This window comes from Carcharhinus amblyrhynchos, chromosome 12 (assembly GCF_965287045.1).
Source record: "Carcharhinus amblyrhynchos chromosome 12, sCarAmb.v2.hapA, whole genome shotgun sequence".
NCBI lineage: Eukaryota > Metazoa > Chordata > Chondrichthyes > Carcharhiniformes > Carcharhinidae > Carcharhinus > Carcharhinus amblyrhynchos.
In genome coordinates this window covers 12255749-12282405 of record NC_137335.1, presented here as the reverse complement: position 1 = coordinate 12282405, position 26657 = coordinate 12255749, and the positions used below count along the sequence as shown (strand labels likewise).

Genomic DNA, 26657 nt, shown 5'->3' with positions numbered 1-26657 from the left:
TCAGAAAAGAAACAGAACCTGTGCTATTTGTTGTTAGGAAGATGGTTATTTTTTTACTTCAGTGCATCAGGAGGGATTAATCGGAATTTGCTTGGGTTTATTTTTAAGATTAAAAAGTTAAACATAGATCTGAGAAGGGTTTTTTTTTAAAGTACATCCTGAAAGCTATCCAGTAATTTTAGGGAGTAATGTTGACTCTGAGGTCATCTTTGTACTATGATCCTGAAAATAAAACTATGAAGTTTAAGGTAAACTCATTTGCAGAAGATTCATGTTACACAAGTAATAGCTTTAATTAAGTATTTAAAAAGAACTATTATAATTACTCCACAGAATAAAGCCATTCTCATTCAATTTATGATTTATGTATCGAAACATTAAAGCAGAATTTGTCCAAAGATGCATGATAGAATTTGTTTGCACAGTTTTTTTCATATACTTGGAGGTTTTCTCCAAGGAGTATTTATAAATGTTCCTTACATTTTGTCCTTTCCCCTTTATGATGTTCGGATTATAATCTTTAAAAAAATCCTGTGAACTCTTCCTCTATCAACTCTCTGCAAAAAACAAACAGCAGGCATTGTACTCTCTGCCATGGATACTCCTTGTCATAGGGTAGGATATATCTCCTCCAAAGCTGCTGCTGGCACTGTTGTCTGATTGATTTGCCAAGCAGTAAGATTCAAGTGGGTGAGATGGACATCACTATACTGTGTCAATAGTACATGGCCAAATTTGAAAGTGCCACCATATATTTGCAGTTCCGACTCCTGCTAGTAAACATGCCCATAAAGCAGAGATAACAGCAGGAAGGAGAAAGTGGTACCCAAAGAAGCCTGTCCATTGCCAGCAAAACAATTCCTTAATGGGCATTTTACCAGCTGTCTCCACCTACCACTCCTTTAAGATCCAATTTAAAAACCATATTTGGTTGCAACTCCTAATGTCATCTTTGATTCAGTGTCCCTTTATTAAGTACACCTCTTTACACCCTGATCCAGCTGGTTGCTGAATGAGTTTTTATTTTTCTTGCTGTGCCACAACCCTGATCGATTTCAATAGTTAGCAAGAAGAACCCGAATATTAAAAGCTGTGCTGGGTGGAGCAGCAAAGTAGCAGTCACTATTTTTCATTATTGATTTCAGAATAACCTTGCTTCGTCCCCAGTTGTATCTCCCACACTGATAGAATTCTGTCTAGACAGGTCACATCTTGACAATGCAGAATCCTACCTAATTCTTCAGTGCTGATGCCCAGAGTTGGGGGAAAATATCCCGGTCACAAGTGACAGCATGTCAGATTCTGGGAAGAGCATTGTTTTTTTCTTCCTGATTTCTACCTCTCAGTGATGTTGTATTCCTTGCTTCTTGACTATCCCCTCTTAGTCAGTGCTAGTTAGTGACTTTCTTTTATTCATCGTCTGCTGTCGTTCTCTTGCTGCTGGCTCTCTCGTTGCTGCTGTCTCGTAACTGGCGTTTCTGTCACTGCAATCTTCTGCACTTACTAACTTCCCTGCTTCTGCTGCCAGTTCTCCTTTTGTGGCCAATTCCTCTGTTCCTCTACTGGCTTCTCTGAGATTGCCACTGCTATATCTTGATAACATGTGGAGCCATAGCCTGGCAAGCCCCTTAGCACTACTATTCCTGACTTATACTGATTGCAACAAGATAATTGGCTGCTGTTGATGGTTTTGAATGAGTGGCTTCTAAGGGCTAGCTGCTGGTGGTGATTATAGTCTGGTACTTCGCCTAGTCCTCTGGTTATGTGTGGCTGTGAGGCATGTCATGTGTTTGTGTTTCACTGCATTGTGTTTGCAAGTCATATAATACCATATACATCCTAAAGAATTTGGGTAATCGATTTCAAAATGCTTGAAAATTCATCAAATAAGTTGCCAAAATAACAAATGTTTAAGGATCAGGCATGCCCCAAGATCCCTTAAAATTCAACATTATTTGTAGTTCTATAAATAAACGGTGGGCTGAATTTTCTGACCCCCACCACCCACCTGGCTGGATCTTCCAGTCCTGCTGATGACCACCCCCCCTGTGTGGGTTCCCTAGTGGCAGAGGGTAATGCAGAATAGCATAGACATCAATGGGACCAGAAGACTCCGTCACCAGTCAATGGCGAGCTGGCTCTGCCATCAGAAAGCACCAGGAAGGGTTGGGGGGGGTGGGGTTGGTGAAATCCTGCTCTATATTATTATTCTATAAACACCCTCGTGTGACTGCAGAAAGTAACACTGTCAAAAGAAATCATTTCCATAGCAATAGATTTGGATTCATTACTAATTGCTGAGGATAAAAATGTACAGTTTCTGTGCTAAAAATAGCTGATAGTGTCTGAAAAGATCTTTCTAATAATTCTAGTGATTAAACTTGCATTTAATTACCTGAGAACGTTTGATTTTCTAAATGTTTTAATAGTTAATGAAATTTATTCCCAAAATATGAACATGTAAACTAAGAAATAATTTTTTTATCATGCAATTCTGTCTTAAGAATCACATACTAAGATAGTCACTAATTTGTTATGCATGATCAATAAGTTCTGTATCCTCACACTAATGGTCAGATCTTTGTCTGGTTACTAAAATAATCATAGTTTATTGTGATTGATTCTTGATATGTGAACATCAGTAACCTATACTAGAGACTTGTATAAGACATGCACCCACGCACAATTAGTTCTATTACTCTGGAACATTTTAATATTTTAAAGTGCATTATTCTGTGAGGGGGGAAAAAGTTTTGATATGTAAACCTGGTGTTGCCTTTACATTCATTCTTTCTCATGTGATCAAAAATTCACAAAGGTAATATTGTTAGAAAGAAAAAAATCCCAATGCTCCACTTGTACAGTGGAAATCCTCTCCAGAAAATAAAATTTATTGATTGTTCTTCAGTTACAAGCGTTTACATGTTAAAACGAATTATACCAGATGTGATGCACTTCCACTGATATTTTTTCACATCTCATGTCCTCGACAGCTTTGCAGTAAATCACAGGAACCATTTCCTTTTGGAGAGAATGATTACTGCTTAAAGGTTCTGAATAGGCATTGCACAAGATACAGTACAACAATTGCACTGCTTACAGCTGCTCTGAAACCAAACTACTGAGTGCACATTTTACACCCATTTCACCTATTTTGCATAGCTTTGCTTAATTTACTCTACTACTGTCACTTTTAGTTCACCTAATATTAAAATTGGGAAAAAGTGTACAAGGTGTTTTAAATTTGAGTCTCCACAGATTCAGGAATTAGATCTTATCTAAAATATTCACATTTATTCATGTTATCTTCAATTTTCAAAAAGAATTTCTAATAATTGAATGTGATGATGTCTCCTTGGTGAAATCCTAAAAAACAATTCAAGGGAAGTGAGATATTTGCTTTGCTGGATAGAGTTCTGTTACTGTGCAGTAAACTTTGTTTTCTGTAGACCATGTACAAGATATTCACACCATAATAGTATTTGCTCACTGTTGAGATCTTGAATGGAATTAATTTGAATTTTATATTCGGTTATGAAAGAAACACATTGTTCATGATGACTATTCCTGCATCTCCTTGGTATGAGCTGGATAGCCTCTTTATGTTATCATACAATAATCTGTTCTTTATACAAGCTAGTTATTTCTGCTGAAATAATGTAAATATCTGCATTGATTCTCTTCATGAAACACTGTAGGGCTGATTTTAATTCAGAATTGTGAATGTGGCAGGCTTGGAAGAGGTGAACAAGAAGTATCTGTGGTATTGTCTGTAAGAGGCCTAGGGTGATTTTAATTCTTATGTCTCATTTTGGTATGATTGAATGTCTACCCACCTGGATGCTTTGGGGAATGGGCAGCCAGTTACTTTCCCTACAGGAGCAACATGTGAGCTGTCCATCTGTTTTACTGAGGTCACTAGGGAAGCTCCCATAGGAGCAGTAGGGTTAGGAAATCTACTTATAAGAAAGGTACCCTGGATGCTCGCTTGGTTGAAAAATGAATCAGAGGGAATTATTGTGTTGGGACTTATTCATCACCATTATCACATTTAATTCTTTTGTCTTCAGTGTAGTTTCATAGGAGCTTCATTCTAATGTTCATTGACATAGAAGTTGGCTGAATAGTTTTGTTAATGCAGAATTAAGACAGTGTTGAAAAAGGACTATTAATGTAGGAAGCTTTTGTGTGAGCTTTTGGGGTGGGGGTTGGGAAGGTGAACTGGTCAGTGCTGTTGCAGAGCAATTCATTCATTCCTTACTTCTCTTGCTGCAAAGTGGTTGTCCTCTTTCTGCTGCTCTAACACTTTCGCCTTTCATTTGATGGAGTTTGCTGTTGTACCTCCTCCAAATGCAGAAATCCTCATGATGTGCCACTGGTTTTGATTGTTAACTGTGTTACTAAACTATGGAGGTGGCATGAGTTACATGTGTAGGGACTATCCCTTGTACACCAGCTGCCATCCTGCAAATATTAAGAATTAAGGGGATGGCAGGACTGTTGCAGGATAAATCCATCACGATGGCTACTGGGGGTATCTTGTGCAAATTGCACAATTCTGTTTCTGTGATTGGAAACTACTTGGTCTTTTTTCAGAGTGGTCATCTTTTATATTAATTTCCCTTATGAAATTATATTTTGATGAGTTAAGAAGTTGAGTGAAGATGGTAGCGGATGAGATCACATTATTAATGTAGCAGTAAAATACTCCACTACAAATGCAGCCACCCTTTTCTGGTTGGTTGCAAAATCAGCTCCTGTACGTTTGATCATTACTTGAATCAAAGTCTGAATTTGACTGCAAGATTGAGAGTGGCTTCATTGCTTATTAGTTGCTAAGTCATCTTCCTTTGAAAAAGTAAATACCCAATTTCCAGGGGTAAATATTGAATACTATTTTATAACTTAGTGAAATAAATTTGGAGAAGCCAAACATCTGTTGGTATTGAAAATAGTTATTATGTACTAAATAACTCATTAGTCACTGTTCACTGACAAAACCTAATTCTCCCATACACATGTTTAACAAAAGAATCAGTACAAACTGTAATTTATTCCTCTTAAAATATATATCCTCATTATAATTCTCTAAGTTCTGGAACTGTGTTGTAAGACTATCTGACCTTGAGTCAGGTTTCTTTTATGCTGCGTTTCATGGCGAGTTATGCTTATGGTTTGCTCACTACAGCTCACAACTCATTATAGCATGCAAAATTCTTGGCTCCCAAGGCTTGCGATAATGAGGGTGGAGCATGCCATTGATGCAGCTTTACCTTTTGTTTAGGATAGGGGTTGTGAAAATTGCTTCCTCAGTTGTGCTTGGGGAGGGTAAGTCATCCAGTTTCCCTGCTGCTGATTGCTACGGGCTTACTTCTTCTGAACATGCGCGCATGTCATTGCAAGATGAGAAAATGATCAGGCTCAATCTTGGCTGCGATGTGCTCTGTAATTGGATAGCCTGCTGGCACTCACTGCTAAGACTGATACATGAATAATGACCACTTGGGTGAGATATTTGAGGGCAATGAGAGTCCATGGAAAAATACTCCAGTGAGCAAAGGAACGCCTTCAGGAGGGAGATGAGAACTTTTTTAATTCCAGTTCTTCACTGTCACCACACTAATTGTTAAACATGGTTTATGGAAAAGAACTGTGCTGTTCTTGATAAAAAATAAGGATAATCTTTATTGCACAATTATAAAATTCCATGAAGCAGATTGTTCTTTGTATGGTTAGGTAAATTAATTTGTATATTTAATGAAGCTAACAACATTGCAGCTCCATGAATTATTAAATTTTTAAATTGATTTGAAGATAATGCAAAGATGCAGAAGTATTCTGAATGTTTTAAGTAAAGATTTATGGGCAATGTTGGAATTTAAATCTTAATTAATATACAGATTTTTACAATTTTCATGCTATCAGCAGTAACCTCTTTGGGCTTGCCATGTGTATTAAGTCTGTTATTTATACTATGGAGTCAGTTTATTTCTGCGCTGTGCAAACATTTCGATGGGGTGGGTGGTGGTCCTGGGCTAGATGCTCTGTCAGAGGGTCGGTACAGACCCAGTGGGCCAAATGGCCTCCTTCTGCACTGCACGAATTTTATGATTTAACCCTGATGATATCCCGTTGTCTTTATTCTTTTGGTTTCGTTGATCTTATTATGGGAAAGCTTCCTAATTTATTTTTGCCTCAATCACGTACAGAAAAGGTACTGTTATGTTACAACTCCAGTTTCTTATCCACATCACAATAAAACATCTCAAACTAAAATTCATCACATAACAAATATGTGGAAATCTTCAAAATTAATTTTCAATTGATATATTCACTGACTGTTTCAGGGACTGGTAAATTGATTTAAAAAAAACAATTTCTACCTGATTTGCCTCTGTGAAAAAAATTATTCTGCCTATTCCTAACTGAACGTAAGTTGTGTTGGTGAAATGATTATGATAAAGTGGCCGATTGCATCGCTGGTATGATGGATGCATCCCAGGACCAGAGATTCAGCGCCAGCTTCTGGAATGGAAACAACTTGAGGTATGAGAACAAGTTTAAAGTGTCACAAATGGGCTTACATTAACACCACAATGAAGTTACTGTGAAAATCCTCGAGTCGCCACACTCCAGTACCTTTTCAGGTACACTGAGGGAGAATTTAGCATGGCGAATGCACCTAACCAGCATATCTTTCAGACTGTGGGAGGAAACCAGAGCACCCAAAGGAAATCTATACAGACATGGGGAGACTCTGCATAGACAGTCACCCAAGCTGGGAATCGAACCTGGGTCCCTGGCTCTGTGAGGCAGCAATGTTAATCACTGTTCCACAGTGTCATCCACAAAAGGTTGCCTTCCTTTTTGCAACCTTTAAGTCTCTAGGTCAGCATATGCTGAGAGACTGTTTTCAAGACTTAGCTGCATCTTAGACTTCAGGACAACCAACCAAGTTTAATGAACTGCTTTAAGTATATAAGCAAAGTACTGTGGATGCTGGAATCTGAATCAAGAACACCTATCTCTCCTGATGGATATTGGCAGACCTGCTGAGTTTTTCCAGCATCCTCTGTTCTTGTTTCAAGTATACATTTGATGGAGCTGCCATTGAAGGCAATAAAAATGGTGTCTTTAGCATGACAATTTTTTTAGTCTCATTACTTTTTTGAGGATTTGTGATATTCAAATAAAATCACTTTTTGCTTTTACACCATTATTTCTTTGTTGCTTTTGGTGCTAAAAACAAAATCTGATATAATTCCCCAGAGTGTTAAATTGGCAATGACCTGATTTTGAACATCTTTCCATTATGTAAAAGTTATCTTTAAAAATCACAAACGCCCTGCCCACTCTCTCAATCTCTGCTCCCTCTCCCCACAAACAAAGCTGCGCAGTTCCTGTAGATCCAGCTGGTTCTCCATATTCAGGAAGTTCCCAACTGAACCATAGACCACAACAAAACTAGTTCTACAAAGCTTTCATAAAGCTGATTTCTCTGTCCTGCTTTTACTGTGCTGAATTCCTTCTGATCTCTGCCCTTCTTTGTCTGGCTGTTCTTGCCCTTCATTGCTGTCTTCCTATTTCCAATAAATGGGAGAGTATAAAGTTGTAGAACAAGCTGAGGAAGGTAACATAGAAGCGTAACTGTAGGGAGACAAGGTAACAGTTAAAAGAAAAGTTGCAGAAACAATAAGTGTGTAAAAGTACAGGAAGGGAGAGGATGATGAAAAGGGGATTAAAATGGAAGAGAGACTGAAGCACATTTCATTTTTGTAGCCGCATTTTCCCTCACATCTCAAAACTGTACGCAGTATTCCAGGTGAGACCTCATCAACACCCTAAGCAATTGCGACAAAATCTCTCTTTTTAAACTGCAACCCCTTTGCAATAAAGGCCAAAATGCCGTTTGCCTTCTTGTTGGACCTTTAGCATTCTGTGGTGCAGAGAATACACCTGGAGGCAGGGCAATGTGAGAGATAGAGAGGGAGAGAGAGTCTGCTGGTTGGGAGCAAGCGAATAGGAGAAAGAGAGCGAAAGGCATGGTTGAACAGGGGACGAGAATATAAAGTTGAAAAGCAGTGGAGTGTAACAGTGCCACAAGTGGGATTTAGATTTCTCTGACTCAGCTGAAAGTTTCTGTTTGGGCTGTTCTGGTCCACATTATTAAAAAAAAATCACATGCTGTGATTGAGCCGTGCCATGGAAGTTTCAATATCAGTTTTAAAATTAATGTGACTAAGTTAATTATTTAAAGATGCAAAGTAAAGTGGGTAAATGGGTGGCACGGTTGCACAGTGGTTAGCACTGCTGCCTCAGAGTGCCAAGGACCCAGGTTCGATTCCCGGCTTGGGTTACTGACTGTGTGGAGTTTGCACGTTCTCCCCATGTCTGCATGGGTTTCCTCCCACAGTCTGAAAGATGTGCTGGTTAGGGGCATTGTCCCGAAAAGGCGTCAGACTGTGGCGACTAGGGGAAGTTCACAGTAACTTCATTGCAGTGTTAATGTAAGCCTTACTTGTAACTAATAAATAAACTTTAGTTACATTGCATCAGTCCAGTCATAGTGCCACTTAGTGGTCCACTTTTCCATACTTCACTACTCACTTTGTGTCCATTCATTCCACTTGTTGGGGGTATAGATCATTTCATTGCTTTTCAATTTAAGAATATTTTATTTGCATAACGTATTGTGTGGAGTAGGGCTAATTTTCCCTTTTACATTCACTCTACAGAACTGCCTCCTCAATTAATGCTCTGAGAAGAGTATGTTGCAATAAATTGGCACTGCTGATCTGAGATCTTATACTTGTGGTTTAATGTGATGATAAATATTAATGATTTTATAGTCGACAGTTTGGAAACGTGTCATCATGTTCCCAATATGATCGCTAATAGCAGCGATTATGTTATTGTATACTTTCTCCTCTTTGCGGATAATGAGAGTTTGGTGTGAGTGCAAATGAGGTAAATGTACTTGCCATATTAACATATCTGTGGCTAGCTAATTATAGGCCCAACCCATGATTTCCAATTTTACTCTGCACTAATTGATCTTATAAGATCACAAATGACTCAAAAAATTGGAATCTGCTGACAGATAGACATATAATTATTAATGTATCCTATGACTTTAAAGTCAGAAAAGCAGCCAGCATAATCAAGGACCCCCCCGATCCCGCACCCTGGACATTCTGTCTTCCACCTTCTTCAATCAGGACAAAGATACAAAAGTCTGCTGACTCAAAACAACTGACTCAAAAACAACTTCTTCATTGCTGCCATCAGACTTTTGAATGGACCTACCGTGTATCAAGCTGATCTTTCTCTGCATCCAAGCTATGACTGTAACATTATATTCTGCACCTACTCCTTTCCTTCTCCCCCATGCACTCTATGAATGGTATGTTTTTGTCTGTGTAGCACGCAAGAAACAATGCTTTTCACTGTATTCCAGTACGTGACACTAATAAATCAAATAAAGGAAAACTCTATTCTGTTATATTGTGTACCACATTTATGTAAGTGAAACACTCAGCATCAGGTCATTAACCATAACGTTTATTGCACATATGAGTGTAGCTTATTGTTCACAAATGTAACTGTAAATCATTTACTGCTCTGTGTTATAAAAAATGAAAATCTGATTGAAAATGAAATATTTTCTGTTCATGTTAATATTTGGAGACAATTCCAGAATGGCATTTAAAGATCTATTGATTGTGATACTAAAATATGTTTAAATAGATATTTTGCATTTGATTTTACCACATTTTGCTGTTATCAATTGAAGAATAATTTTATATATTTGTTTGTTGAATTTTCCAAGCATACAGGTGAAACCAAATTACGTTCCTTGCAAGGTAATGTTTGGTGTATTCTTTTTCAGACATGGAATTCATCAAGACAAAGGGGTTCCGATGCTGGTCAAGATCTGTCAAAGGAATTATGCAATACTGCCACTTGTGTTCTGGAACAACAAGAATCACGGACCTCAAGTAAAACATGTGTGAGGCCACAACAAAAATATCAACAGCACATGGAGAGCTTTATATCTTCTCAGCCAAACCAGCAGGCAGCACTAGTGACTGCACTGCACAGTAATTCTGTGATGGACAACTTGAAGTCGCCCATGTCAAGCAAGGGAAGGCAAGACCTCGACAGCGTTTCTGACATAATAGAAAGGAAGACAGGACTCCAAACCAGTGAAGTAATGCCATTCACTCCCATAATCTCTTCAAAAAGTGAAAGACGTTGCTTTGAAGGGATAGAAAGTAATAGGCGCATTAGAGCAAATAGTTCAGCTTGCAGTCAAGAATTACCTGAACCTGCGACTCAGTTAGAGCCCATTAAGGAAGAGCTGACACAAGGCACTCTGCTGAATGATTGTAAGAATTGCCTGACAGATAAAGTGAATAGTCACAAAAACGTCATTGTGAGTGAACATGCACCTGAGCGGTTTCAGAGACAGTCTATGGACTTATTCCAAGATCCTGTGTGTTCAGGAGGTTTTGACATGAACATAACAGAAAACAACGTTTATCAATGCGGTAATACATTTTTATTTTTGGTCAAAGTGCGCTGTTGCTATGAGAATTTCTCTGTTTTGTGCATTGAAGTTTCTTTAGAATATCACAGAAATTCTAGTTTTATCTTATTTGAAATAGTGCACATTTTAATTGTTTTAACGTAAGAATTAATGCAAAATTAGTCATCTTGGGCAAGATTTTCCGGTCTTGAGATGAGGGCGGCCGGAGGTCGACAGACCTTTGTGTGGTCCATATTGCGCATGCTACGATTCCTGTGGTGGGCGGGATGGGAAAATTATGCCTCTTGTATCTTGAATGTAGAATTTGTTTGCCAAAGGTTAGAATAGTTATTCCAATTTTCATTACTATGATCTAAAAGGCCTCTGCCCTGGTTTAACCCTTAAAGGACATCTGTTATGACACAGATTAACCTTGTTTTGGAAATTAATTCCAACAAATGACCTATATGAATTAGGGACAGGAGTAGGCCACTCAGCCCCTCAAGTCAATAAGATCACGGCAGATCTGATTGTAACCCTCAGTCTACCCCCCCAATGGCCTTTCATTCCCCTTTGCTTATCAAGAATCTTCCTACCTCAGCCTTAAAAATATTCAGAGACTCTACTTCCACTGCCTTTTGAGGAAGAGAGTTCCAACGACTCAGGACCCCCTGAGAGAAAACATTCCCCTCACCTCTGTCTTAAATTGTTTTACAGTAAGAAGTCTCACAACACCAGGTTAAGATCCAGCAGGTTTATTTGGTAGTACAAGCTTTCGGAGTGTTGCTCCTTCTTCATTGTTTTAAACAGTGACCCCTGATTCCATAAGAGGAAACATCCTCCCCACATCCACCCTGTAAAGATCCTTCATGATCAACATTTCTAACATCTACATAAAACTGAAGGAAAGGATTGTATTTCTCAAATGTGTAACTATGATTATTTAGAGCCAAGTTAGATCAGTGAGCATAGGTGTGATGGGTAAACAGGACTTGTTGGTTCAGACACAGGCAGCAGAGTTTTGGATGAATTCAAGTTTATGGTGGGATGGAATATGGGAAGCCAGCCAAGGAAATAAAGCAGAATGAGGCTCTCGCATTAGATAGACTGGGATAGGGGTGATGATCCCAGTAGAAGTAGGTGGTCTTTGGGATGAAGAGGATATGAGGTCAGAATGTTAGCTCAGGAGCAAATAGGACACATGGTTGCAGGCAGTCTGGTTCAGTCTGAGGCAGAGGCCTGGTTGGGTTTGGAATTGATGACGAAGATTCAAAGTTTAATGATGAGAGACCAAAGAAAACAATGGCTTTGGTGTTCCCAAGGCTTAATTGGAGGAAACAAAAACAGAAAATGCTGAAAAATCTCGACAGGTCTGAGAACAGAGCTAACGATTCATAGAATCCCTACCGTACAAAAGGAGTCCATTTGGCCCATCGCGTCTGTACTGACCACAATCTTACCCAGGCCCTATTCCCGCAACCCCACATATTTACACTGCTAATCCCCCTGATACTAGGGTCAATTTAGCATGGCCAATCAACCATGCTAAATTTGCACTGTGGGAGGAAACCGGAGCACCCAGAGGAAACCCACGCAGACACGAGGAGAATGTGCAAATTATGTACAGACAATGATCTGAGGCTGTAATTGAACCTGGATCCCTGGCATTGTGAGGCAGTAGTGTTAACCACTGTGCCGCCCTTCGGTCTCAAGTCTGGATTATTCTTTGTCAGAGCAGCACCTGCAGTAATTTGCTTTTATCTTAATTGGAAGAAATTGTAGCCTATCCAGGATTGGATGACTGGCAACAAAGTCAGTGGACAAGTTGAGAGAAGTGGTCATGTAGAGCAAGGTGCCATCAGTAAATTACGGAACTTGACTGCATGATGTCGGATGATGACACCAAGCACAACATGTAGTATTTGAAGAGCGCCAAGCATCCTGATTGAGAGGATATATGATCAGAAGCTTAGCTGAGAGTTAACTAGGATGCTGAAGATGCAAACAGTCTCATTCAGATACAGTTGAATAGCTTGCAAATAATGACTCATTATGACTATTTTGATGACATACCGATAGGCAACTATAAAATTGCATACCAGCAAGATGTTAATATCTCTATAAATAAGGGAAGCAAATTGTTGGCAAATGAAAAATGGTATGATTTATAGGCATAGGCACTTGAAGTTTTGCTGACTGTTCACAATCTGAGGCTGTGAATTGTTTGAGAGTCAGTTTCACAGCTATGTGATAAAGAACTGGTTCTCAAACTTTTTTGTTTGAAGGACCACTTTTCAAATGAATTAGTAATCATAGACACCCAATTTAAATTATAATGCTATATAATACTCATAATAGAAAATGCATGTTTAGAGTGTTTTTACAATGATTTTAAGACAGCGGAACTAAGTAGCCATTTGAAGATTATAGGCAGTATTTTACAACCTCGCTTGGGCAAGGCTCGTAAAATCCCACCCAAGGCCAATGGAGAATTCCATTTTGCGAGCCGTGCCCGCCCCAATTTCTCGGGCAGGCGTGATGGTAAAATTCCAGCTTATTTCTTTGCTGTATATGATGATGAGTCAGACAAGACAAACAAGAGGTAAATTTCTGGCTGGAACTCTACCACCTTGCCTGCCATGGAATCAGAGCGAGCAAGGGCCTGAGAGCGGAAATTTCTGTTGACCTTGGGTGGGAATTTCTGGTCTCGCCCGAGTGAGCCCGTAAGATCCTGCTAGAAGGATCAGTGTGGCTTCCACTAACATTCTAGTTGATGTCAACTGCACTGTGTTTGATGTGGTTAAAGATTGTCAGTTTAATGGCATACATATCCAATCAATTCACAGGTCACATCCAATGTTAAATCAGATTAACAGCAGTATTTGGGTGCTTTACAGGCACAAAGCAGATTTCTTTTATAAAGACCTTCCCAGTTGAGTTTCCTTCCATCCAGTTCTATTTCAGAGTACTCATGTGAAAGTGACATTCTCGGGAATATTTTATAGACCTATGCAAACCCAGGCCAGATTCTGAGTGTCAGTTAATCATTTACAAAATTGTTGCAACAGAGTGGGTTACTTAAGTGCATCAAACTGGCAGCTTTTCCATGATTACAGGAATCAAACCAGCGAGAGATTAATAATGTAACCAGAAAACACTGGAAATGTTCAGGAGGCCAGGCAGCATCGTAACAGCATTTGCTTGTTGCATGATTCCAAGTATCAGAGTAGCAGATGGCCTTCCACCTTCCCTCGCCTCCCACTGAGCATAAATACGCGATTCACCACTGACGGCCATGGCAGTCAAGGTTGACCGGTATTTTACGACCTCACTCGGGCGAGGTTCGTAAAATCATACCTGAGGCCAATGAGCGAGCAAGGGTCCGACAGCGGAAATTTACGTTGACCTCGGGCAGGAATTTCCCGTCTTGCCAGAGTGTGGCCGTAAACTCCTGATCAGCGTGGCTTCCACTAACATTCTACTGCATGCCAACTGCACTGTGTTTAATGTGGTTAAAGATTTGTTAATGGCATACATAGCCAAACAATTCACAGGTCACATCCAATATAACAGCTACTGGATAAATCAGATTAACAACAAGCAGTATTTGCAAAATACTGGAGAAAAATTCCACTCTACGAGCTGCAGCAGCCCAGATTCCAGGGTGGGTGTGGTGGTAAAATTGTGGTCAAACAGTTGAGGCTTTGGGAATTTCGGGAGTGGACATCTTGCCAGCAGCTCATCAGGAACTAACACTAACCACCGCTAATGTATTGAAAGTGTGTTATTTTCTTACTTCCCTTTTCTCTGTTCTGTTTCTCTCCCTCCCTATCTCTCTCTCTGTCACCTGCTGTTTTTCCGAGCCTCTGGAAAGTCTCTCCTGATGCCCAGATGTCCATGGGCTCCATTCTGAGAATCCCTGGTACACAACAACCCGTGGGTGAATTTACGCTGCCTGACTTTTAATTTCTGTTTCCATGATTCACAGTATCCTTTGCAGTCATAGTTATGATTGTAAATGACACTTGATTGCAATTGCAGTGATAAGCAGGTTGCATGCCCTGCCAAAGTAAATCCTCACATCTCACCTGACTTTTCCACTGAGCAATTGCATATTTTTTCCATCAGATGGCACTGCAGGAAAATTTGTACTGGAATTGGATGAAATCTTGGCAAATGCGGGAATCTGAGCCGAAACTCTGAGAGTTATTTATTGTGCAAGGTGTGCCATTTTTAAATTGGATCAGAAAGCTATAAGTCCTGTATTGTATTGGAAACCACTCAATTTGCTCGATGACCATAGGAAGTGAATGTCCGTATTTGAAAGCAGTCACTGTTGAATCCCAAACTTCTTGCTTTTAAATACCACTTAGGATTTCCTGATGTAGTAATCTTGCAGTGAGCTTCAATGTGAATGCCACTCTTTTATCTCCAATGTCACCAGCTAAGTCACCCCCCCCCTGCTATTGAAAGATTGTGGTTATTGCAGTCAGCCACTTAAACATGTCCTCCCTATTCATGTTAAGTGCATCCTTTAAATTGATCCGTTACAATCCTAAATACAGATTTTCTATCCTGCCTCCATTTTGCTGAGGGAGTTACTCTATGTTTGTTTCTCTGTCCCTTCCCTCTTTACTCTCCTCCTCCATCTCATCACTCTCCTCTCCTTGTTGTCTTCTATCTTCCTCTTCTTCCTCTTCCCTCATGTTTATCATTCGTACTGTGTCTCTCAACTCCCAGCTATCTTCTACTCTTTCCCCTCTCCTTCTTAGGTTTAGCTATCCTTGCCCTCTAATTCACTTGGACTGAATATTGCCCTAGCCTTGACTTGAAGCAGCAACTTAATAGCATGGAGACACAGAGAGCTGATTGCTTTGGGAGCTTATAGTTGAAATATGGATCTAACCATAAGACATAGGATCAGAATTAGGCCACTCGGCCCATCGAGTCTGCTCCACCATTCAATCATGGCTAATATTTTTCTCATCCCTTTTCTCCTGCCTTTTCCCCATAACCCCTCATCCCATTATTAATCAAGAACCCATCTATCTCTGTCTTAAAGACACTCAATGACCTGGCCTCCACAGCCTTCTGTGGCAAATAGTTCCATAGATTCACCACTCTCTGGCTGAAGAAATTCTTCCTCATCTCCGCTTTAGCCTGAGGTTGTGCCCTCTAGTTCTAGTCTTTCCTAGTGGAAATATCTTCTCAACATCCATTCTATCCAGGCCTTGCAGTATCCTTAAGTTTCAATAAGATCCCCCTTCATCCTTCTAAACTCCAACGAGTACAGACTCAGAGTCCTCAACCATTCTTCATATGACAAGCTCTTCATTCCAGGGATCATTCTTGTGAACCTCCTATGGACCCTTCCCAAGGTCAGCACATCCTCCCTTAGATATGGGGCCCAAAACTGCTCACAATACTCCAAATGGGGTCTGACCAGATCTAAGGTGCCAGATTCCAGTCTGTTCTTCTGTGGGCAAGAGACAGCAGCATTAGTGATCCATGCCACAGCTTTTTGCCACAAATAATCAATGACTTGGATGAAGAACCAGAAGGTGGTACGTGTTTCCAATAACATGACAATTGGAGGCATGACACGTTGTATGGATGGGAACAGGAAGTTTCATATGGACATTGATATAAAGTGGGCACAACTACAGCAGATTGGAATTTAATCTACGATTCTATGAAATATGAGGATGTCCATTTTGGAATTGAGAAAGACAAATTGGAAAATTTTCAATGTAGTGACTAGCTGCTGAGGTGGGGCAAGAGAATTTAGATATCTGTTCATGTACATAGTCACTTAAATTTAGTGCACAGGTAATATAAACAAAGGAATAAAAATTTCTTTCTGAAGGGTTTGAGTATATAATTGAATAAGTTCCGTTTCATTTGTGTACTATTTTCTGTTTTTGACACCCCAAATAGGGAAATGATTTTGACTTTGGGAGATTCACCAGAATGCTATAAGGGCTTGTGGGGTTAAAATGTGAAGACAGATTGCATAAAATCAATTTCAATTCTTCTAAGATTAAACAATCGAGGGGTAATCGAGGTGTTCAAACATAATATGATTCATTAAGGTAGGTGGAGAAACTATTACCTCTGATGGAAAAATCCAGAACAAGGGGCCAATTTTCCCATTCCCCCTATCACGGGAATCGTAACGGGCGAGGAGTGGACCATGGAAAAGTCCACTTGGGTGGGATTTTCCAGTTTCAGGGTAAAGGCGGCTGGAAAATCCCACCATAGTCTAAAAATTAGGTGTAGGCCATTTTGGATTGAATAATAAAATATTTGTTTAATGCACAGGTTAGTGGGAATCTGGAACTTTCATAAATAAACATATGAATTAAGAGCAAGGATTAGGCTTTTTGGCCCCTCGAACCTGCTCTGCCCTTCAGTATCATGGCTGATCTGATTGTGGTCTCAGCACTACTTTTCTGATGCCCCCCTGTACCCTGCTAATTCTATATTCCTAAAGAACTGTCAATACAAAGCATTGGGAAGGCTGCAGTTGGAATACTGTATACAGTTTGGATAACCGCTCCTTATGGAAAGAGTATTGGAGTCAAGGGAAAAGTACAACCGAAAAATGATACCAGGATGAAAGGATGTTGTTCTGATCTGATGAAGTAGAGATATATTCAGTGGAGCACGGGAGGTTAAGGGGGGTCCAATAGAAGTGTTGAAATATTAATTAAATTTTTTAAAAATCGAAGGATTATTTATATTGGTCAGTGAATTGGTAAAATGGGGTCATAAATTTAGAAGCATAAAAGGGGAGGTTAGAAGCAATGTTTTCATGCAAGGGGTTATTAGGATATGGAGTGCATTACCACAAGTGGCCATTGAAGCTGAGTCAATCATGACATTTAATCAGAAATTAGATGAACATTTGATGAAGAAAAATATTGATGGATATAGAGAAAGAGCAAAAAAAGGATTAGATACCTCTGATATGGAACTGGACAGGCAAAGACGTGATGAATCTCTTTTTCTGCTGATATCTTTATTTTAAAGTTTATTAGTGTCACAAGTAGGCTTACATTAACACTGCAATGAAGTTACTATGAAAATACACTAGTCGCCACATTCCGGTGCCTGTTCAGTTACACGAGGAGAATTTAGCGTGGCCAATCCATCTAACCAGCACATCTTTCAGACTTGGGGGAGGCCGGAGCACCCAGAGGAAACCCACACAAACACAAGGAGAACATGCAGATTCTGCACAGACAGTGACCCAAGCTGGGAATCGATTGAAAAGTACAAAGAACAAATGCTAAATTGCCACTGATCTGGTGGCCATCTGACAAGCTACCCCTGTTTCAGTGTTGTTTACTGTGTCTATACAAATGGCAGCTACTCATGAGTGGGATTGAGCTGACCATCTGCGTTGTAATTTATCTTATCAGTGGGGAGATATTGTTTAGTTCACACTGAAAATTGGCCTCCGTGGATATGTTTACAAGATAAAATCTTTTTGTTCTGGTGAAGGCAAGCAGTATCAAAGCTGTGGAACAGATATTTTTTGTTTCAGGCTCCCAGTGTCAGTCAGATCAAGTATGGCATAGGTCAGTGATAGGACAAGCATCTATAGAGTTCTAACTTCTGCTCCTTTGCTCCAAGCCCAGCTCATAAAAACAGCCCCTATGCATACGATGGTTGATACTTCTATTTTCATTTTGTATATCTTTGTGGCCTTTTTGACTGTGTTTACCATCGGTGCCAAACTATGTTCAGATTTTCTTTTTTGATGTGAACACATCTTCATAACAAGAAATACTTTGTCACATGTAAGACTTTTGCAGTTCTTCTAGAAGATATTCTATAATTCTAGATATTTCGTAAAGCTTTATGCAAAAATTAAAAGGGTTAAATCTGCACTGCGGATTAAACCCTTTTAATGTTCATAGAATCCCTACAGTGCAGCAAGAGGCCATTTGACCCATCAAGTCTGCACCAACCACAATGGAACCGAAGCCCTATCCTCTTAACTCCACGTATTTACCCTGCTATTTCCCTTGAAACTATGGGGCAATTTAGCACGGTCAATCAACCTAACATTTTAGACTGTGGGGGAAAACTGGAGGACCCAGAGGAAACCCACATAGGCATGAGGAGAAAGTGCAAACAGTGACCTGAGGCCAGAATTGAATCCACCCCAACCAAAATTTGGGCATTGGCTGTAAGTTGTTTCAGGTATTTTCCAGCTTCCTGCTAACATATTCAGAAAGCTTCAAGCTGGTTCCCAGGACTGGCGCTGTGAGGTAGCATTGCTAACTACTGCACCACCATGTCGCCCACGCTCTGAAAAATTCCTTATTGCTTCCAGGGTCACATTGGAAATTGTAAATATACGCCCTCGACAGTTCTGAATATAACTAATGGTCTATCTTTTGTCAGCTATCTTGGTATCTAACAGGATGATTGAGGTAATGAAAATAGTTTCGTGGTCAAGGTAGCTTTGCTGACAATCGTGTTGTATTTAATAGCAATGCTTCTGTTCAATATGACAGCAACATTATGTGAATGAGGCTTATAAAAGCAAAACACTGTGGATGCTGGAAATCTGAAATAAAAAGAGAAAATGCTAGATAAATCCACTCTGGCAGCATCTGTGGAGGGAAATCAAGTTAATGTTTTGGGTCTAAATGACTCTCCTACAGAACTGAAGGAAGATAGAAATGTAAAGAATTATGTGGGATGAGATTTTTCAGCCTCCCGGTCGTGTGTTTTCCTGGTGGTGGAAGGCAGCATGCAGTTGGCCAGCAGCGAGATTCTCTGGTCTTGCCACTGTCAATGGGATTTCCCATTGATGTTACCCCATGCTGCCGCAAAACCCGTGGGAGGGGGTGCACTGCTGGTGGGACTGGAGAATTCTGTTGGCATATGAATCCTGGCCGTGGTTGGAGAGAGGGTGGAGGGTGTGGATAGAATAGAACAAGAGGGATAGCTGGGGGAAAACGAAATATTGACAACTTTGTCATGGACATAAGATAAAAGGGAATGTTAATGCACCACTAAAGGATGGAATGGCAGGATAGATGGAGTGGACAATGTAGAAAGAGTCGAGAGCTTCAAGTTTTTAGGTGTCCAGGTCACCAACCTGTCCTGGTCCCCTCCTTGCCGACACTAGTTAAAAAGTCCATTAATGCCTCTACTTTCTCAGAAGACTAAAGGAATTTGGCATGTCAGCTACAGCCCTCACCAACTTTTACAGATGCCCTATAGAAAGCATTCTTTCTGGATGTTTCACAGCTTGATTTGCTCCTGCTCCGCCCAAGACCACACGAAACTACAAAAGGTCGTGAATGTAGCCCAACCCATCACGCAAACCAGCTTCCCAACCATTGACTCTATCCACAATTCCCGCTGCCTCGACAAAGGAGCCAGCATAATTAAGGATCACATGCACTCTGAACATTCTCTCTTCCACCTTCTTCTGTCGGGAAAAACATACAGAAGTCTGAGATCACGTACCAGCTGACTCAAGAACAGCTTCTTCCCTGCTGCTGTCGGACTTTCGAATGGACTTCCCTTGCATTAAGTTGATCTTTCTTTCCATCCTAGCTGTATTCTATATTCTGCACTCTCCCCTTTCCTTCTTTGTGAACGGTATGCTTTATCTGTATAGTGCACAAGAAACAATACTTTTCACTGTCTGTTAATACATGTGACAATAATAAATCAAATCAAATACAACAATATTGGAGTAGGAATGATTTCTGACCATGACAGCATTTAGTATGTTGCTTTGAAAATGTGGTGGTAGTGGTGAAAGTTAAGTAAACGTCAGAGGCAGGAGGACTAGTCCGAGGTATAGAAAACCAAAAGCAGCTTATTGTCTTCTATGTTGATATGCCACCAAATCAAATGTTCTCCAATTCCTGAAGTTGCATTTTTCATACATAGTATATATGATCATATCCTTATTTTAAAGCAAATTGTGAATCTGTGACTTTGTCTGTCTGATATATGTCTGTTTATCTATATACTAGATTTTCTGTTTTTTCCCCAATCAAATCATATTCAAGAGGCTGGTAGGAAAGATGTGGGTAGGTATGTAGCAGTATTGGGGATTGGGGAAAGTATGTAATATTGAGAGTCTAGACCTAGCATCTGCAAATGCTAGGGAGAGCTAGTGAGAAGAGTGCAAGAGAGTGACGTATCAATGAGCGGGATCAGTGGGCCTTGGAAGCAGAGCCTGCATCTGAATATATTTGAAGTAGTATTGGCAATCTAGTTTTGATAAGAGGATGGTGCAAGAATGTGGCAGTGGTTATCCAAGTTGTGAGAGCGCTAGAAAGTGCTTCACTGAGTTCAGGAAAATTGGGAAAAGGGTTATGCTGAAATGAGCTTTGTGAAATCGCTGTATAGTCAAAGTATGGTCAATATATTGAAGGCAGTTTATAGTGGGATCTGGGAGTTGACAAGGGTGTACTGATATTTAAAAGCATTGAAATTGGAATGCCTTCCTGTCGGACTACGATAAGAGGTGTTGGAATTTTTCTGTGGGGAAATCCAGGATCTGGACAAGTGGTGCTGCAGAATATGAGAGCTCTGTTGAGAGGAGATTGCAGTCCTTTGAGGATCAGGATTATCAGGTATGGGAATGTTGTGCAACATGGGGCTAGAATTATTGGTGATGTGACAATATTGGAAGGTGGGGTACTTAGGCTGCTAGGTTTTTGAGAGGAGAGTAGAGTAATTAAAGAATGTAATTTTTATTCATTTTTCCTCTATCCCTAACCTTTCTATTCTGATTTCCGAGCTTTGAGTTTCTTATTTGAAGTGGACAATGGTCTTGTACTTATCCACTGTATGCACTTAATCAAGAACTGCAAGGCTCCCAGCTCAAGGTTAAGAAAGCCACATGTGGTTCATCATCCCACTTTCCCAGAGAGACTGTATCATTGTATTCCTAACTGTGTCCTGGGAACCAGCTTGAAGTTTTTTTCAATATCTTAATAGGAAGCTGGAAAATACTTGAAATAACTTACAGCTAGTGCCCAAATTTTGGCTGGGATGTGGTAACCTTGCCTCTGTGGAAGTGGTCAGTAAGCAGAAATCAGGGAGTGGCAAGGAGGGACAGGCACTCATTCACTTGGAAGGGTAGCTGGTGTCTTGAGTCCATTGAGTGGGCCAGAGATTCCAACTTCCCATATGTGAATTTTTAAAAAGTTGCCTGATTTCACCCAGGCTTCAGCTGGGTACGTAGCCTGTGTCCTTGGCGATGCAAAATGATAACTGGAAAGAATCAGTAGTTCAGTTGAACTGTTACAGTAAATCATAGGAAGTGATTGGTTACTGGGGAAATGACAATATTTTTTCTTTGATAGTGAGCTCCCAGAATTGGCAAAAAGATGAGGAGGAGGCGGCTCTGAGGCCAATTCAGGATGTGAAAAGGCTAGCAGATGAACTATGTGATTCAGAGAGTGACCTTAGTATTTCTGGTAATGGTGAAGAATTGCAGTTGAAGAAAACTTCTGAAGACCTACATAATCACATTCCAAATCATAAACCAGCTTTAAATGATGACCCTGCAAGGACCAGTGGGTCAGTCTTTACCGAAGATAAAAGCCCTGCTGTTTCCAAAGAAGAACCCATTGTGCCTTTTTTAAATCAGCCAGACCAAAAGGATCCTGGTGGTCCTGAGGAAGATGAACTTCGTGAAAAGCCACATGAGATCACAACACAAGATAAGCAGCTTCAGTATGTATTATTGGTCTTTGATATAAATAAGTTATTATATATTTATAAGTCATTTGATTTTAAAACAATAACCTGTTTGCACTCTTTAAGAAATCTTTGATCAATATAGTTGTCTGAACAAGAAAATTGGAGTAATTGTTACTTGTGGAAAAACATCAGTGCTGACCTGATGGATTGACTAGTCTTTCCTTTCGCTATTTTTTAGTTCAATGTAAAAATTGAAGAAAAAGCAAAACAGACATTTATATGAGGTATTGACAGGCAGGGAAGAGAGAATGTCCAACTCTGAAGCTGAGGGTGGGGAGGGGGAAGGAAATGTCCATATCTGAAGCGGTGAGGGGAAATGTCCAGGTCCAAAGAGGGTGGTGGGAATGCCCTGGTCTGAAGGGAGTGGTGGGAATGTCCAGATCTAAAGAGGGTGGTGGGAACGTCCAGGTCTAAAGAGAGTAGTGGAAATGTCCAGGTCTGAAGGGGCTGGTGGGACCACGTCTGAGGCAGCGGCAGTGGGGAGGGGGTTGCGAGCGCGGTGATGGTGGTGGGAATGTCCAGGTCTAAAGAGCTTGTTGGGAATGCCCAAATCTAAAGAGGGTGGTGGAAATGTTCTTGTCTGAATGGGGTGGTGGGAATGTCTAGGTTAAAGAGGGTGGTGGGAATGCCCAGGTCTAAGGACGATGGTAGAAATGTTCAGGTCTAAGGAGGGTGGTGGGAATGCCCAGGTCTGAAGTGGGTAGTTTGAATGTCTAGGTGAATGGTGAACGTGCTCAGCAGGATTCAATATTTGCCTCCTAAGGAATGAGAGTATGGTTATGGGTACAGTGGGCAAAGACAGGTGGGAGGGTGAGAGTTTGACGGTGTACAGTGTTGGGTGAAGGGGCTGCGAGGATCGCTAGTGGGGACATGCAGATATACAAAGACTTGGGGGGTGGACAGGAGCTGGTTGGAGAGGTCAATGTGAACGGGGGTGGGATACTCAGGAAGGAAGGAACGTTCACCCTGACACTCTGGAAAGTAAAGGCTTCGGGCTGAAGGGTGACAGTGGGGAGGTCAACGGTGATACTGGGGACCAATGCTCATGGGAGAAAGGTGACTGGGGAAGGCAAAATGATAGGGAAACTCATTAAGCACAGTTGCCATCACAGTCAAATCAGACATGAACAGAGCCTCATGTTGGACGGGTGCAGGTGCTGCGCAGGAGTTGGTTCAATGGGTGGGAGGAGATGCAGGTCATTTCAACTTTACAACTGAAAGAAAACTGCGGCGTAACTATACAAACGTGCAGCACTTGTCTTTGCTCTCATGGCTCCTCTCTGAGCCGGGTGGGGGACGCTGAGGCTTGAGAAAGAGTCTCGTGCTCGATGCTTGGCCTCTTCCTGGCGACACTTTAAGTGAGAGAGGAGAGCGCTGTGGAGGCACAGTTCACCGTCAAGTTTTGATAGAATGGACAGGGTTTTAGTAGGATAACACCCATGTCCAAGCACCCTATTGCCAGTAGCGCAGTCCTGCTACATTCCTGCGAGTTCAGTTGTTGTCTCCTTGAACTCGGTGAGGAATCTCAGATGCTGACACCTACTTCCGACTTCTGTTGTTCTTTGTGGTTGTGACTGATCTTATTCTTCTCAAAGAGAACATGGGTTTGAGCAGAATATAAGATTCTTTCTTATACTTTTCCTTGTAAAATAACCCACATTTGCAGATCATCGCAAATGATGACTGTCATTGTATACACAATGTAGTCCAGGTTTGAAGACACTGGACAGGATTTTCCAGCACTGATGCTGGTGCGCATCGTTGCAGGCAGGATGGGGAAATTTGGTGAGTCGTTAAAAGTCAACAGCTCTCCTAATCCCATCCTGCCCGCAACAATGCTTTCTGTTGTCGGGGCCAAAAAATCCCAACCGTTGACTTCAATCTGATGCAATAATAGTTGCAGGACTGTAGAGTGCTTTCCCCTAAGTTGTACAGTAACAGAAAGGTGAGCTTCGCGTTACATAGAATCACAGAATCCTTACAGTTCAGAAGCTGGCCATTCAGCCCATCAAGTCTGCACCAACTCTCCAACAGAGCACCCCATCCAGATCCTAACCCCACATATTTACCTTGCCAATCCCTCTAACCTGGAATACAAAGAGGCAATTTAGCATGGCCAATCTGCCTAACCTGCACACCTTTGGACTGTGGGAGGAAACCGGAGCACCAGAGGAAACCCACACAGAGCTGGTGAGATTGCGCAAACTCCGCACAGTCACCCAAGGCTGGAATTGAGCCAGGTCCCCGGCACTGTGAGACAGCAGTGCTACCCATTGTGCCACCGTGTCACATCTTGGGAGGAAACCTTTCAGAAAATAAAATGTTTGAAATTTCTTTGAAGCGTCCATTCTTATTCCCTTGTGTTGCTTCCTCTGACTTCCCATCCTGTTCATTCCATTTTGAGCCCAGAGGAGCTAATGTTAATTTACTATGGCAGCTTAAAACAGATCTAATAACTTGTATCTCAAATTATTTGGCGCATTGGCCATGTTACATTTTCCCTCAGTGTACCCAAACAGGTGCCAGAGTGTGGCGACTAGGGGGATTTTCACAGCAACTTCATTGCAGTGTTCATGTAGCCTACTTGTGACATTAATAAACTTTAAAACTTCTTTTTGTGGTTCAAATATTAGTCACTTAAATGATTGAAAACTATGCACACTAATGTGGCATTGCAGATAACTTAAATGACTTGCAATAAAAGCAAAATACTGTATCTACAACACTGTATGCAATGATAGCCCTGAAATAAAAACACAAAGTGCTGGTAAAAACTCAGCAGGTTTGGCCATAGTGGAAAGAAAAGTTGGACTGAAGAAGAGTAATTTGTGATTGTTTCTTTCTCTACGGATGCTGCCAGACATGCTGGGTTTTTCCAAAACGTTGCATTTTTATTCCAGCAACTTGCAAATCTCGTTTAAAAAATGGCTCACAAGTCGAAATTTTCCTCATCTACTCGTCTAACTGTTCTTGCATCATTTAAGTTGTATTGATAATAATTTAACTGTATTACTGTATTTATACATGTAAAAGGATTTCACTTTAATCCAATGTAACAGTGCAATTCATTGTAATATATTATTCTGAGCAATGTTGCAAGTCAGTCCATTTTGTAAAAGGTGTGGAGAGTTAAAGCCAAAATGTTTGTCAGTTAATGATGTCACTTCCAGTCTTGTGTGAATGATATGCTATATATCTTTCGTTAGGCATCGATGATTGTAAAAGCAAAGTTAAAGCAGCCCTAATGTTCTCATTTTCCTCACAATTACTTGCTTCAAGCTGTTTCATTGTAGCCTGTCAAATGGTTCTGTAGGGCTTCAGACCCTAGTGCACCATGGCAACAGAATCTAAATATATCACTTGAAAGGTTCAATCTCCAGCATGTTTTTTGTGTAACGGAGCCAGAGTTAGGCTTGATGCCAAGGACCAGAAATAATTTGATGACAATCCAACAATTAAACTAAATCTGAGAGATAGAGACAGACCAGGGGTGTAGTCCTAGCTCCATTTGAGAGACTAACAATACTGCAGGCTTGATGCACACAGCACATTCAGTTTGTTAAAGGTCTCTTTGAAGAGCACTGACAAATAAAGAGTATAGAAAAGAGATGACTGTTTTGAGGCCCATGGCAAAGGAAGAAAGAACAAGCTTTTGCCCAAGCTTCTTCAGCAGCATTGAAGAGGACTTAGCACCGATGGATTGTCTACTGCAGAATGTAACAGATATAATTCAAGCTGTCAGCTTAATCAGGATGTTACCAGGAAGCAACCTGATGAAGAGAGGGATCCCTTGTTTCCTGACCTCTAACCCTCAGCCCATTACAGATTGTCATAAATTCTGTTTTTTCTTTATATTGGTTTCTCTTTTTTCTTGCTGTTGTTGCCATTCAGTTTTCATGCTGCTGTTTCATTTGTTACACACAATTGCCTCCAGTGTGGACCACCCAGATTTTACCAGTGGGGGGGAAGGATATGCTTTTAAACATGAATGAGCAAAGGAGACTGTGATCTATTAGGATGATTTGGCATGCTAGATATTTTGCATTTGAAAAATAATAAATCAAAGTAGATGGTCATTTTTATCCATAAACGGACTTTTTATTGCAACATATTTAAAAATAAACAGCACTAGTTAATGTATTAAAATAGCTATGATCAGCAATTATTTTCTGTAGTAAAGTATATTTTCCATATGTATTTTGCAGCCCTCCTTTCACAAAAGATCCACCTTATGTACCTATTACATAAGGGAAAATAGACTTGGGCGGGGGGTAGCCTACCTAAATATTTCATTTAAGAATTATATCACTTTTGCAACAGAAGGAAAGTACAATGTTGAGAAAGATCCTAGGCAAGACCATAAGGTGGATCTTTTATA

At 40.5% G+C, this 26657-nt stretch overlaps 1 protein-coding gene across 2 annotated transcripts in view; it reads left to right on the top strand.

Annotated features, from left to right (window-relative positions):
- The window catches only part of kiz (kizuna centrosomal protein), a 135938-nt gene that overhangs the window by 58094 nt on the left and 51187 nt on the right, over window positions 1–26657 (top strand). For both annotated transcript variants that reach the window (XR_013888220.1, XM_080199740.1), the window contains exons 5-6: window positions 9890–10550; window positions 21880–22252. Coding sequence is in view for 1 of the 2 variants with exons in the window: in XM_080199740.1 (XP_080055866.1) it covers window positions 9890–10550; window positions 21880–22252 (1034 nt within the window). In the remaining variant the exon portion in view is untranslated. The remainder of the gene's footprint in view (window positions 1–9889; window positions 10551–21879; window positions 22253–26657) is intronic.